General features: G+C 42.4%; 1 protein-coding gene across 1 annotated transcript in view; it reads left to right on the top strand.

The window, feature by feature from the left end:
• PARP14 (poly(ADP-ribose) polymerase family member 14) overlaps positions 1–15,461 on the top strand; it is a 50,940-nt gene that overhangs the window by 770 nt on the left and 34,709 nt on the right. The window contains exons 2-3 of the mRNA XM_044252208.1: positions 4,398–4,531; positions 5,278–5,311. Coding sequence (XP_044108143.1) covers positions 4,398–4,531; positions 5,278–5,311 — 168 coding nt within the window. The remainder of the gene's footprint in view (positions 1–4,397; positions 4,532–5,277; positions 5,312–15,461) is intronic.

The following is a 15,461-nucleotide window of genomic DNA, read 5'->3' as shown; positions in this document are numbered from 1 at the left end:
GACTTTGCTAATCTCTGTACAAGCAAGATCTGTCGACGGGGGCCTGGGAAATTTCAAAAGGCCAAGAGGGGCGGGGGACGCCTATATTTTAAAAATCTTAGGCACTCTGTTATTAAACCTCCTTCTTGTGAAGTGCTGGGGAGGAAGTTAACGCTAAGAAAAAGTTGGGTTGAGATGGTAGAGGGCCTTGAATGACACCATGAGGACTATGAACTACCCGCCCCCCGCCCCGAATAGACAGAGGGGAGACATGTCCAAGTACACCAGTACACCTTAGGGAGATAAATCTGGTTGAAAATAAGTACCTTGACTTCTGTTGGAAGAGACCCTGGAAGTCACAACTTTTAGGAGATTCATGTAATGTTTTGGTGAGGACAATTGAGTCCTTGAGCAATGAAAATCAGCGTGGGGCTGGAAGATACATATTCGTGTGCTGTTCTGGATTTGGTAACTGAGGTCAATGCTCAGAGAGAGAGGGACAGAGAGATAGGGAGAGGGAGAGGCCCCCTTTCCTTCAGTTATTTTTTTGGTGGGAGACAAAAGGTATTAAGGAATGTGAGGAGTCACGGGGATTTTCCCACAGGTCCTGAGATTCTTCATGTTTCTGGGGTCACTTGGAGGAGGTGCAAAATTGCTGCCTAAAAGCACAGTGGGTGTAAATATAGAAGGTTACTGGAGGGCTGTGTGCTGTTGATGAACACCCGGAATCTTTGTTGGGGGTGCGCTGGTACCTCTTCCCTCAGTGTCAGGGTGGTTCTCGGACTGGGGACAGGGGTGACATTCTGAGTTGATGTGGGTTTGGAGTTTTGAGCCCCCCCCCCTTGCAGGCGGTTGAGCGGCTGAGTTCCCCATCCTCCTTGCTGTTGCCTTTAGGAGAGGGAAGATAAGTACCCACCCAATTATTATCTGCTGGGTCCAGACACTGCCAGATCTGTAGTGAGAGGCCTGTGAGCTGCTGTTCCCAGAGGGTGTCCTTTTTCCTTTGGAATCTCATAGGAAAGGATGTGGACAACCCCTGATCCTACCTTCCTGCCGCTGGATTTAGAGAAGCATTTGAGCCAAAGGAGAGGCAATGTGGCTAACCTGAGAGAAACTGGAATGCTCTAGGCAGAGATCCAGAAGGGAAAGAATGAAACCCAGGGAGGAGCTGGTCCACAGCTGGTCCACAGCTAAGTGTGTTGAAGGGGAGGCCAGTTGGGGACAGGAGACCTATTAGGCTCAGAGCCCTTATGAAAACAAAGTACCAGGTTTTCCAAGGACGAATTTCACTGAGGAATGCTCAGAAGGGCTGCTGTGCAATGTCAGCCATTTCCCCTGGATTTCATTTTCTTCAAGGAGTTTTACCACTTTGATTGCCAGCTGTCAACATCATATAGACTTGGCCCTTAGGGATACTTACTTCTTCTTTAGAATCCCATTATCCTCCCTGGTAGTTCTCAAATTGGGGGCACAGACCTCTGTATCTGACTCACAACAGACTAATCAGACCCAGTCCCAGCAGCCTCAGAGATTTTGGAACCCCGGGTGCAGGTGAGTGGGAATCCGTGCGTTTAACCAGCACCATGGTGACTCTGGTGTGCTAAAGTTTGGGAAGCCCTGTTGTTTGTTGCCAACCCTGAGTGAAAAAGAAAAGGGAAATAATCAATAGAAAATACAAACAGCATAAAAATACCAGCAGTGCAAAGTACACTTTTGTGTCGATGACGTCCTTCTGTTCTAGCCCCGAAGGCAGAAATGGTTGTTCCTTCCTCTCATGGCCCAGTCTACCTCCCCCTACCTCCATCCCCAGGCTGCTCCAGGACCTCTGTTATGGTACCCCAGCACAGATGACTCAGACTTAGAACAACTCAAAACCTTTTACGGACAAGGGCCCTGGGATGGGGGGTGGCAGGAAGTGCCTATTCAGTTTCAGTTTCCTACCAGAGAAGCTATTGCCCCAGCACAATGTGGCCAGAAATTTGCTAACAGTGATCTTCGTTCTCCAGCAGGGATTCCCTCTCCCCATCCCCTCCCATGAGGAAGTGGCTTTACCAGGTGGGCCACCGTGTAGTGCGTTTTTCATATGATTCATGTAGTTAGAATGAGCCCAGCAGCACTGCTGTGTAGAAATAAGCGTATAGCTGAGCCGCCTGGGTGGCTCAATTGGTTAAGCGTCTGCCTTCGGCTCAGGGCATGATCCTGGGGTTCTGGGATCCAGCCCCAAATGGGCTCTCTGCTCAGCAGGGAGCCTGCTTCTCTCTTTCTTTCTCTGCCTTCCACTGTTCATGCTCTCTCTCCTTCTCAAAAAATAAATAAAATCTTCAAAAAAAAAAAGAAAGAAAGAAAAGAAATTAGTGTATGGCAAGCAGAAGTATTTGGAAGCTGTATCTTTTTCTTAAATAGTTCACTCAATTTCTTCGAAGTCCAGTGTACATTGACTTAGAAGATGTTAAGCCCTGTTTTAGATGTGTGCTTTTATCCTCCTTTTGGGTCATAACTTGGCTTCTGTTGATTGTCTGTCTCTTTGGGGAAAGGGAATCCATCTCCTCTTTAGGTAAACTTGAATGTCAGTGGTCTGATGTTGGTGCAGAAGGGAGACTGTCCACATGGGGAGGGGTGGCTGGACGTCAGAGTTTTAGCTCTTTTTCCTTCCAGATTCACCTTGTCTTGGTTGCGGGTCACTTAACTCCTATTGCTACTGTCTGCTCTCTCGAAATCCTGGTGCCCTGCGTGATTGTGCACGATCTCAGATCTTTTGCATTTGGATGCCTGGATAAGACTCTCCCAAAGTCTAGGGGGATTATAAAAGGAATGCATCACAGAAGCCCACGACTCTAGACTAGTTGGCTTACAAAACTTGGCTGGTTCTCAGGCTTTAGGGGTCTTATTCAATCCTCAGTCCTCCCACTAGCTTAGGCCAGCCCCGCAGGAGTCTGTGTAAAAACGGACTGCTGTCTTGTAAAGAGTGAAAGTAGAGGCTGGTGTTCCTTCTCATACTGTTTCCGGGGCCTGTTTCTAAGTTAGCATCTGGTGAAGGCCTCACTTCTACCCTTTCATAGATGAGTGAGGTGGGAAAGCTTTTCCAACTCCTTCTTAGGGAAGATTCCCTATCTCCTCCGCCTCTCAGACCACCCACACCGGAATGCAGCACGGAGCCCAACATTCACGTCAGAGCCACGTCTGGGAGGAGCTGGGCACTCTCAAAGGTTCGCCTTCACCCCGAGCTCTTCGCACCCTCTGTGTTGACCACGCCTCCTCCTCTAAACTTACTCACCACCGCTTCTCCATGGCCTGGGATACACTGACTTTCCTTTTCTCTCTCTGGCTGCTCCAGCTTGCAATTATAAATTTACGTTTGCATAGCCCTTGTGGGTGTTATAAAACACCTTTTAAGGGAGCAGACACCTTTTAAGGGAGGAAACTGACTCAAGAGGTTAAGGTAGTTTCTCAATGTCACTCATCTAGTTTTTTGGCAGAGTTGGAATTCAAATCCCAGTCTTTGGACTCTTATGTTCACTGTTCGGTTTTTTCACTACAACCCAGCTGCCTGCTATGCTAATTCTTTCTTTTTCTTTTTTTTTTAATCGCTCTCATCCCTTCTTTTCTACTCCATTGATTATTGGATGTCAGGCTCTTACCATACTAGGTTAAAGAACTGAACGAAATACCTTTTTCACTAGGTCCCTAGCCATTGTGCTCATGGTCACTCAAATCACCTTCCTAAAACTCAGCTTTTTTTTTTTTTTTTAAAGATTTTATTTATTTACTTGACAGAGAGAGGCACAGTGAGAGAGGGAACACAAGCAGGGGGAGTGGCAGAGGGAGAAGCAGGCTTCCTGTGGAGCAGGGACCCCGATCCAGGGCTTGATCCCACGACCCTGGGATCATGACCTGAGCCGAAGGCAGACGCTTAACTGACTGAGCCACCCAGAAACACAGCTAAGACCCTGAAACACAGCTTTCATCATGCCTTTTCCCAGCACCCAGTCTTCACTGTTCATCATTAGCCATGCTTTGATTATTTCTCTTCACTTGTAGAATAAATGTTACTTTTCTTAGTACCTACCGAGCATTATGTACTGTACGAAGTCCTTTATAATGTTTGTCAATTTAATTGATGTAACACCTATGTAAGACAGTGTTCATTAATTATTTGCTAATAGACAAGAAGACTGAGGCTTTGCAAATAAGACTTATTAAGGAACATTCCCAAGGGTTAAAAAAAATAATAATAGTAAGGGTAAAGGTGGGGTTGAAACCTGTGTCTGCTTGCTAAACTTTTTAGCTTTTCACCATGTAAGGACTTGCTTGGGAAACTGACCAAGCCATTGATTGAAAATGATGAAGCCCTATGGAAATCATGGAGTCATTTGGTGAATAAAGATTGCTTGACAGTTTCTTTCTTTCTTTCGTTTTAGTTCGGCAAAGAGTTCTGGAGACTAAGAACCATGAGTTACTATGGCCAGGAATAGGAACATTCCAGTTAACTGTCCAGTTGCCCACAGCCCCAGAGGAAGTCCAGAATGTCTTAGAGGGGGACATTCCAGCAAAGGTAAGTGAAGGCATGAGTAAAAGGCAGCAGGGTGTTCTGCCAGGGTGTGTGGGAAGGAAATCACAATATGGAGAAGATAGTGGGATGAGAAGTATAAATCAAATTGGAATAGAAAGCACCTGACAGATGTGGAGGGCATGAAAGCAGTCATGAGGAAAATATGGGATAATGAAGTAGGGGGGCACTTTTTGTTTGATTTTAGACGCGTTCTGAAAAGTCTGAATTTAAAGGTTATAATAAGGGTGGTTTGAGATGTAAATTTTTGGGTTTGGGTGATTTTAACCTGGAACTCACTCTTTTTTATTTGTACATCATTTTGAGGGGACAGCGACCCATACTACCTGTGCTGTCTCCTCGACTGTAAAATGGGACTGTAATGCAACCCTCGTTGGGTTGGTGGATCGTTGTGAGGATTAAATGAGACAATCTCTGTAAAGCAGAAGGCACGGTGCTTGTTAATAGTAAACAATAAATGTTAAATGGGGAAAAGATTTAGGTCTTATCCCATCCCCCAGGCGCTTGGTGTTAATTGGGGTTTCATTTATTTGTGACTTGTTTTTACCCATGATTCTTGGGCAAAGTAGATGCGACTCCATGTGAGGTGCGTTCAGTAGCATAAATGCCAGAGCTCTTGATGATTGTTTCTGTGGACCTGATGTCTCCAGGTCCATCCCAGGGACAGCTTCTCAATGTAAAGAAATTATCAGTCATTTCTTGATGCTACTCTGTTGTTTATTGGATTTCAGGAATCGGAGACCAAAGCACACATCCAAGAACCAGGTAAGGGGAAAGAAACAATATGGCTGACCTTCGCCAGCAGTTTTGCTTTCATTAAAGATGGCACTTGCAGGGCTCATAGTTCTGTTCTTGACTTCACAAAGCAGCGTATGCTCAGCCTAGAGATGCCATCTGCGTCCTCGCAGCCAGCTGTGCTGAGGGTGAGCATGGGGGGAGCCCCCTGAGATCTTCAGGCTCAGGTCCAAAGGAGGGGAACAGCTCTCTCTGTAGGGACTGGGGACACCTTGCAATTGAAGGGAGGCAAAGAGGTGCCTGGGAAACGGGAATAAATTGACTTGTATTGCCCACCTTTGCCCAGCCAGCCATCGAGAAGCAAGGACGTATTGCGTCAGTGTGTGTCCTGTGTGGCTCAGTCAGTTTCTGAGCACTGGGTCTGGAGGGTGCCGTCCTCCGGGACCACAACTGGAGGGTGGGCAAAAGCTTCTAAGTGCTGAGTGGAGGATGTGGGTGCAGCAGCTCCTCTCATCTACTGTAGGAAACAGCCTGCCACCTCGCAGCTCTTGTGGCCTCTGCTGCTTCCCTAGTGTCTGGGTGTTGGCCTATAGTACCAACTGTCACTTCCCGAAGAAGCAGCTTGTTTTCCTGGCTAAGCATCCTCTTGTAAGGGGTTTGGGGAAGATGGTGACCTGGGCTGAATGGCTGGGCAACAGAGATGAAGTGATTATGTATATCCAAATCTTAGGGAAAAGGAATTTCAAAAAAATGTGTAAATTATTATTTTCTAAAATTGACACTGTCTTGAGAACACGTTTCGATTTTTGCAACTTTCTCTTTTCAAAATGGCAGTTGGCTGAGAGCTGCCTTTACTTGGCAAACTGACTGGACAGGGATGCGTGGATTGTTTTTACCTAACATAGAGGCACTATTCAGCTGTAGAATATAGGATGTGTGGTTTTCTTAAGCTCATGATTCCATGATTCAGGACACCTGGGTGGCTCAGTCAGTTAAGCATCTTCCTTTGGCTTAGCGATCCCAGGGTCGTGGGATTGAGTCCCTGCATCAGGCTCCCTGCTCAGTGGGGAGCCTGCTTCTCCCTCTGCCTGCTGCTCCCCTGCTTGTTTTCTCTCTCCCTCTATGACAAATAAATAAATCTAGAAGGAAAAAAAAAACCTCATGATTGTTATAAGAACTTTTTGTCTGTTTGGAATAACTCCTGCTTTCTGTTCTTCAGATATGGAACAGGCTCACGTAACTCCCAGTGTTCATGGGGACCCCCCTGAATCCTTATCTATTACTTACAAAAAAATTTTTAATTAACATATAATGTATTATTTGCCCCAGGGGTACAGGTTTGTGACTTGTCCAGCTTATACACTTCACAGCACTCACCATATCATGTACCCTCCCCATAACCCAACCACCCTCTTCACAATCCCCCTCCCCCCAGCAACCCTCAGTTTGTTCTGTGAGATTAAGAGTCTGTTATGGTTTGTCTCCCTCCCAATCCCATCTTGTTTCATTTTTTTCCTTCCCTAACCCCCAACCCCCCCCAGCTCTGCCTCTCAACTTCCTCATATCAGGGAGATCATATGATAATTGTCTTTCTCTGATTAACTTATTTTGCTCAGCCTAATACCTCTAGTTCCATTCACGTCATTGCAAATGGCAAGATTTCATTTCTTTTGATGGCTGCATAGTATTCCATTGTATATATATTCCACATCTTCTTTATCCATTCATCTATTGATGGACATCTAGGTTCTTTCCATAGTTTGGCTATTGTAGACATTGCTGCTATAAACATTGGGATGCACATGCCCCTTCATATCACTACATTTGTATCTTTAGGGTAAATACCCAGTAGTGCGATTGCTGGGTCTTAGGGTAGCTCTATTTTCAACTTTATTTTTTTTTTCTATTTTCAACTTTTTGAGGAACCTTTATGTTATTTTCCAGGGTGGCTGTACCAGCTTGCGTTCCCACCAACTGTAAGAGGGTTTCCCTTTCTCTACATCCTTGCCAGCATCTGTCGTTTCCTGACTTACTGATTTTAGCCATTCTGACTGGTGTGAGGTGGTATCTCATTGTGGTTTTGATTTGTATTTCCCTGATGCTGAGTGATGTGGAGCACTTTTTCATGTGTCTGTTGGCCATCTGGATGTCTTCTTTGCAGAAATATCTGTTCATGTTCTCTGCTCATTTCTTGATTGGGTTATTTGTTCTTTCGGTGTTGAGTTTGATAAGTTCTTTATAGATTTTCATACTAGCCTTTTATCTGGTATGTCATTTGCAAATATCTTCTGTCAGTTGTCTTTTAGTTTTGTTGACTGTTTCCTTTGCTGTGCAAAAGCTTTGATCTTGATGAAGTCCCAATAGTTCACATTTTTATTCTTGCTTCTCTTGCCTTTGGTGATGTTTCTAGGAAGAAGTTACTGTGGCTGAGGTTGAAGAGGTTACTGCCTGTATACTCCTCAAGGATTTTCATGGATTCGTGTCTCACATTGAGGTTTTTCATCCATTTTGAGTCTGTTTTTGTGTGTGGTGTAAGGAAATGGTCCAGTTTCATTCTTCTGCATGTGGCTGTTTAGTTTTCCCAACACCATTTGTTGAAGAGACTTGTCTTTTTTCCATTGGACATTCTTTCCTGCTTTGTCAAAGATTAGTTGACCATAGAGTTGAGGGTCTATTTCTGGGCTCTCTATTCTGTTCCATTTATCTATGTGTCTGTTTCTGTGCCAGTACCATACTGTTTTGATGATTACAGCTTTGTAATAGAGCTTGAGGTCTGGAATTGTGATGCCACCAACTTTGACTTTCTTTTTCAACATTCCTCTAGCTATTTGGGATCTTTTTTGGCTACATATGAATTTTAGGATTATTTGTTCCATTTCTTTGAAAAAAAATTGATGGTATTTTGATAGGGATTGCTTTAAATGTGTAGATTGCTCTAGGTAACATAGACATTTTCACAATATTTGTTCTTCCAATCCATGAGCATGAAACGTTTTTCCATTTCTTCGTGTCTTCCTCAATTTCTTCCATGAGTACTTTATAGTTTTCTGAGTACAGATTCTTTGCATCTTTGGTTAGGTTTATTCCTAGGTATCTTGTGGTTTTGGGTGCAATTGTAAATGGGATTGACTTCTTAATTTCCCTTTCTTCAGTCTTGATGCTGGTATGTAAAAATGCAACTGATTTCTGTGCATTGATTTTATATCCTGACACTTTACTGAATTTCTGTATGAGTTCTACCAGTTTGGGAGTGGAGTCTTTTGACTTCCCCATAAAGTGGAAGTATCACGTAAAGTATCATATCATCTGCAAAGAGTGAGAGTTTGACTTCTTCTTTGCCAATTTGGATGCCTTTTATTTCTTTTTGTTGTCTGATTGTTGAGGCTAGGACTTCTAGTACTATGTTGAATAGCAGTGGTGATAGTGGATATCTCTGCTGTGCTCCTGACCTTAGGGGAAAAGCTCTCAGTTTTTCCCCATTAAGAATGATGTTTGCTGTGGGTTTTTCATAGATGGCTTTGATGATATTGATGTATGTACCCTCTGTCACTACATTTTGCAGAGTTTTGATCAAGAATGGATGCTGTACTTTGTCAAATGCTTGTTCAGCATCTATTGAGAGTATCATATAGTTCTTGTTCTTTATTTTATTAATGTATTGTATCACATTGATTGATTTGCGGATGTTGACCAGGCTTGCAGCCCAGGAATAAATCCCGCTTGACTGTGGTGAATGATCCTTTTAATGTACTATTGGTTCCTATTGGCTAGTATTTTGGTGAGAATTTTCACCTCTGTGTTCATCAAGGGTATTGGTCTGTAATTCTCCTTTTGGGTGGGGTCTTTGTCTGGTTTTGGGATCAAGGTAATGCTGGCCTCATAAAATGAGTTTGGAAGTTTTCCTTCCATTTCTATTTTTGGGAACAGTTTCAAGAGAATAGGAATTAATTCTTCTTTAAATGTTTGGTAGAATTCCCCTGGGAAGCCGTCTGGCCCTGGGTTCTTGTTTGTTGGGAGATTTTTGATGGCTGCTTCAATCTCTTTACTGGTCATGGGTCTGTTCAAGTTTTTTTTATGTATTCCTGGTTTGGTTTTGGTAGTTTATACATCTCTAGGAATGCATCCATTTCTTCCAGATTGTCAAATTTGCTGGCATATAGTTGCTCATAATGTGTTCTTATGATTATTTGTATTTCTTTGGTGTTGGTTTTGATTGCTCCTCCTACATTCATTATTTTATTAATGTGGGTCCTTTCTCTTTTCTTTTTGATAGGTCTGGCCAGGGGTTTATCAATCTTATTAATTCTTTCAAAGAACCAGCTCCTAGTTTTGTTGATTTGTTCTACTGTTCTTTTGGTTTCCATTTTGTTGATTTCTGCTCTGATCTTTATTATTTCTCTTCTCCTGTGGGTTTAGGCTTTCTTTACTGTTCTTTCTCTAGCTCCTTTAGGTGTAGGGTTGGTGTGTATTTGAGACCTTTCTTGTTTCTTTTTTTTTTTTTAAGATTTTATTTATTTATTTGACAGACAGAGATCACAAGTAGGCAGAGAGGCAGGCAGAGAGAGAGGAGGAAGCAGGTTCCCTGCTGAGCAGAGAGCCCGATGCAGGGCTTGATCCCAAGACTCTGGGATCATGACCTGAGCTGAAGGCAGAGGCTTTAACCCACTGAGCCACCCAGGCACCCCAAGACATTTCTTGTTTCTTGAGAAAGGCTTGTATCACTATATACTTTCCTCTCAGGACAGCCTTTGCTGTGTCCCACAGGTTTTAAACAGTTGTGTTTTCATTTTCATTTGTTTCCAAGAATTTTTTAAATTCTTCTTTAATTTCCTAGTTGACCCATTCATTCTTCAGTAGAATTTTTTTAGCCTCCATGTATTTGAGTTCTTTCCAACTTTCCTCTTGTGATTGAGAGCTAGCTTCAGAGCATTGTGGTCTGAAAAAAGGCAGGGAATGATCCCAACTTTTTGGTACTGGCTACGACCTGATTTGTGACCCAGGATGTGATCTATTCTGGAGGATGTTCCATGTGCACTAGAGAAGAATGTGTATTCTGGGTTTTTTTTTTTTTTTTTTGGATGGAATGTTCTGAATATATCTGTGATGTCCATCTGGTCCAGTGTGTCATTTAAGACCTTTATTTCCTTATTGATCTTTTGCTTGGATGATCTGTCCATTTCAGTGAAGGAGGGTTGTTAAAGTCCCCTACTATTATTGTATTATTGTTGATGTGTTTTGATTTTGTTATTAATTGGTTTATATAGTTGACTGCTCCTATGTTAGGAGCATAGATATTTAAAATTGTTAGATCTTCTTGTTGGACAAACCCTTTAAGTATGATATAGTGTCCTTCCTCATCTCCTATTAGAGTCTTTGGCTTAAAATCTAATTTATCTGATATGAGGATTGCCACCACAGCTTTCTTTTGATGTCCCTTAGCATGGTAAATTGTTTTCCACCCCCTCACTTTAAATCTGGAGGTGTCTTTGGGTCTAAAATGAGTTTCTTTTTGACAGCATATTGATGGGTTTTGTTTTGTTTTTCCTTGAAAGATTATTTATTTATTTGACAGACACAGATCACAAGTAGGCAGAGAGGCAGGCAGAGAGAGGAAGGGAGAAGGCTCCCTACTGAGCAGAGAGCCCGATGAGGGGCTCAATCCCAGGACCCTGGGATCATGACCTGAGCCGAAGGCAGAGGCTTTAACCCACTAAGCCACCCAGGCGCCCCAGGTTTTATTTTTTTAATCCATTCTGATACAATGTGTCTTTTGATTGGGGCATTTAGCTCATTTACATTCAGGGGAACTATTGAAAGATATGAATTTAGTGCTATTGTATTGCCTGTAAGGTGACTATTACTGTATATTGTCTCTGTTCCTTTCTGGTCTACTACTTTTAGGCTCTCTCTTTGCTTAGAGGACCCCTTTCAATATTTCCTGTAGGGCTGGTTTGGTGTTTGCAAATTCTTTTAATTTTTGTTGTCCTGGAAGCCTTTTATCTCTCCTTCTATTTTCAGCGATAGCCTAGCTGGATATAGTATTCTTGGCTGCATATTTTTCTCATTTATTGCTCTGAATATATCATGCCAGTTCTTTCTGGCCTGCCAGGTCTTTGTGGATAAGTCTTCTGCCAATCTAATGTTTCTACCATTGTATGTTACAGACTTCTTGTCCCAAGCTGCTTTCAGGATTTTATCTTTGTCACTAAGACTTGTAAGTTTTATTATTAGATGAAAGGGCATAGACCTATTTTTATTGATTTTAAGGGGGGTTCTCTGTGTCTCCTGGATTTTGATGTTCCCTTTAGGGAAATTCTCTACTATAATAATTCTCTACTATAATAAAATAATCTACTAGAATTTGCTCCAATATACCTTACGCCCCCCCCCCTTTCTTCTTTTTCTGGAATCCCAATTATTCTAATATTGTTTTGTTTTATGGTATCACTTATCTCTCGAATTCTCCCAGTAGTTGTTTGTCTCTCTTTTGCTCAGCTTCTTTGTTCTCTGTCATTTGGTATTCTATATCATTAATTCTCTCTTCTGCCTCATTTATCCTAGCAGAAAAAGTCTCCTTTTTTTATTGTACCTCATTAATAGCTTTTAAAAAAAATTTCAACTTGGTTAGATTTTATTTCTTTTATTTCTCCAGAAAGGGATTTTATTTCTCCAGAAAGGATTTCTCTAATATCTTCCATGCCTTTTTTGAGCCCAGCTAACACCTTGAGAATTGTCATTCTGAACTCTAGTTCTGACATATTATCAATATCCATATTGATTAGGTCCCTAGCCATTGGTACTTCCCTTTTTTTTTTTTGTGGTGTAATTTTTGGCCTTGTCATTTTATCCAGATAAGAATATATGAACAAGAGAATAAAGTACTAAAAGGGTGGCAAAGACCTCAGAAAAAAGTACACTAACCAAATCAGAAGAGGTCCAAAACAAGGGGGAGAAGAATGGGGGGAAAAAAGAAATAAAAATTAAAAATTATATATATGTATATATATACATATATATAATTGTATTATTTATAGATGAATAGAACATCTATTCATCTGAATAGAACAGAACAGAGCCACCCACTTGATTTTGGGTATATTTTGGTCTCTTAGAAGAAACTACCTCCCAAAATGTTAAAGAAAGAAAAACTTATATATATATATACACACACACACACACACACAAATAAGGGTAAAAAACAATTAAGGAATGAAATATGACTATAAAGATGAAAAATTTTTTTTAAATTCTAAAAAAGGAATTGATAAGATAAGTTGGTTGGAAAAAAAAAAAGAAGGAGGGAATGTGCTCAGGCTGGGAACTAAAACAAAGCCATGTGCTAGATTAAGGTATATTTTGAGCTGTTAGAAGAAATTATATCCCAAAATTTTTTAGGAAAAAAAAACCCTATATGTATACAAAAAAATAAGGTTAAATACAATGAAGGGATAAAATATGACTATAACAATGAAGGTTTAGAAAAAAGATTTTTTAAAGAAATGTATTGTTAAGATAAACTAGTTTAAAAACATTAAAAGAAGAAAGAGGGAAAAGTTAAAAAAATAGAATAAGAAAAAAAATTTTTTTAAAGTTTAACTTTGGAGCGCCTGGGTGGCTCAGCGGGTTAAGCCGCTGCCTTCGGCTCAGGTCATGAACTCGGAGTCCTGGGATCGAGCCCCGGATCGGGCTCTCTGCTCAGCAGGGAGCCTGCTTCCTCCTCTCTCTCTGCCTGCCTCTCTGCCTGCTTGTGTTCTCTCTCAATAAATCTCTCTCAAATAAATAAATAAAATCTTTAAAAAAAATAATAGTTTAACTTTGCAAGACTAATGGATCATGGGGAAAAAGCCATGAATGCTATTTACTTTCCCCAAGCTCTGGAGTTCCACTGTTCTCCTTGAGTTGTGAACTTGGTCTTGGCTGGATGTTCTTGCTGTTCTTCTTCCAGATGGGCCTGTTGTAATGATTCTCAAATGTCTTTGCCGGAGGCGAATTGCATCACCCGTGTCAGGGGCCAGGCTAAGTAATCTGCTTGGGTTCACTCTTGGAGCTTTTGTTCCCTGAATGTTTTCCATAGAGCTTTGGAGGACTGGAATGACAATGGAAGCCTCCCATTCTCTGGCCCAGAGGAGTCAAGCACTCGGGGCTCCCCTCCTTAGTGCACCCTCAGAGAAAAGCAGTCAATCCCCTCTGTCTTCCTGGTCTCTGGCCACGCTCCCTGCTCATCCAGCCTGTGACCAGGCATTTCTATCTCTGGTGCACAGCCCTGTTTGGAGTCTCCACACCCAGCAGATTCCTGCCGCACTGCTTCTCCCAGAGCAGCAAGGTGAGCCTCCCTGGATCTACCATTTGTGGGGTTCCTGCTTGAAGAACAGTGGCGTGACTGTGCTTTGGATCATGGTTTAAGCTTACCCTGATCTGAAATCTCACTCTTCAGCTCTGTCTCTGTAGTCGACTTCCCCCGCTCTGGTACCTGGCAGCTGTGCCACACACAGACACAGCTTTTTTCCCCGATCTTTCTGTGACCCTGCAGGACCTGAGACCACACTGTCCCCATGCGGGATCCACCTCAGCTTAGCCTCTGGAGCGACGTCCCTCAGTGGAGCAGACTTCTTAAAGTTCTGATTTTGTGCTCCACTGCTTCACTGCTTGCCAGGAGCCACCCCCTCCCCCCACGGTCTATCTTGCTTTCGCTTCGGATTCATTTCTTTGCTCGTCCTACCTTTCAGAAAGTGGTCGATTTTCTGTTCCTAGAATTGCTGCTCTTCTTCTCTTCTATCTCCTGTTTAGAGTTTGTAGGTGTTCAGAATGGTTTGATAACTATTTAGCTGAACTCCTGGGATCTGATGTCATTTCAGACTGCTACTCCTCTACCATCTTGCTTCTGTCTTCCTAAATCCTTATCTATTCTTGGAAAATGCCTTATGTGCTGTACCCTCAAGCTCAATTTTAGACCAACGTGGTTTTATATTGGTACATTTATATCTGTACTATTTCCTGGGTCTAGACTTTAATCAAGTCTGTGTTTCTTAGGATTCATAGATTTTACCCTAACTCTGACTTAAGTGATTTGTCAGCACTGTTTCAGATATGCTTACAACATCAAGGATATTCTCAGGAAGAGCCATCTAGCCCCACCCCACCAATGGGCTTTTCATTGTCCTGAGACTTTAGACTCATTTGCTGCCCTGTTTTTACATGACTCAGACTCCAGTGATAGTACACAGCCAGGAAGGTGGGCAGTCTTTAACAAAGTGTGTCATTGGCCCCTTTCAGAGATGTAAGAGGAGGTCCCTTGTCGCTTGGTTGCTCTACACTGAATCCTGACTGTGATCCTAAGGATAGGACTCTTGAAGTTAATTGGAATGGTGTAGACAGTTTTCACAACCAAGCAAAATCAGGGTAGAGGTTGTTTCCCTAATAGGTCCCACATTTCAGGGGTGAGGAGAGTAGAGAATACAGCACGCTGAGTACACCAGGCATGCCTGAAACCCTGGGTGTAAAGTTGAAGATGGGCAAGCAGTAGTCAGAGGAAGGACAAGTCAGTCAAGCCACAAACCAACACCAGAGGATGTGAGCACTGAGCTAATGTCCTGTTCCAGGCTAAGCTGAGTTGGGCTGGGTCTGCAAGGTGGAAACCAACAATTGGAAGAACCCATTGAAGAGAGACGTGCAAGAGCAGAGAGATACTGGTCACTTGTGGTCAGCATATTCTGGCTTTTTCAACTCTACATTTCCACCCTGGACTCTCTTCTAAATTCCAGACCTTGTGTCTGACCTTACTGTTGGAAATTGTGTTAGAGCCACCATGTCAAAGCCACCTGTATCATCTTCTTCCTCAAACCAGTACCCTTTCTGGCTTCCTTATTTCTCCTGAAGTATACAACCAGTCTGCCCATCACCTACTGGAAACTTCGGTCATCTCTCTTCTTTTAGCCTTCACATCTGTTAGTCACAGAGACTAAAAATTTTTTTTTTTTATTTTTATTTTTTTTTTTTAGGTTTTCATCCTCTGTCCCTCCCTCATGCCAGGCTGCCATTATTACCTAACAAATCCAACATGGCAGGAGCACCCTGCTTGGTCTTTCTGTATCTGATGTCCTTCTCCTTAAATCTGACCAGCCCTTTTTATACTGCTAAATATCCTGTCCTTCTTATCACAGAAACCTTCCATAATTCACCC

This window comes from Neovison vison, chromosome 6 (assembly GCF_020171115.1).
Source record: "Neovison vison isolate M4711 chromosome 6, ASM_NN_V1, whole genome shotgun sequence".
NCBI classification, from domain to species: Eukaryota; Metazoa; Chordata; class Mammalia; order Carnivora; family Mustelidae; genus Neogale; species Neogale vison.
Note: the sequence above shows the minus strand (reverse complement) of the source record. Positions and strands in the feature narration are given on the sequence as shown.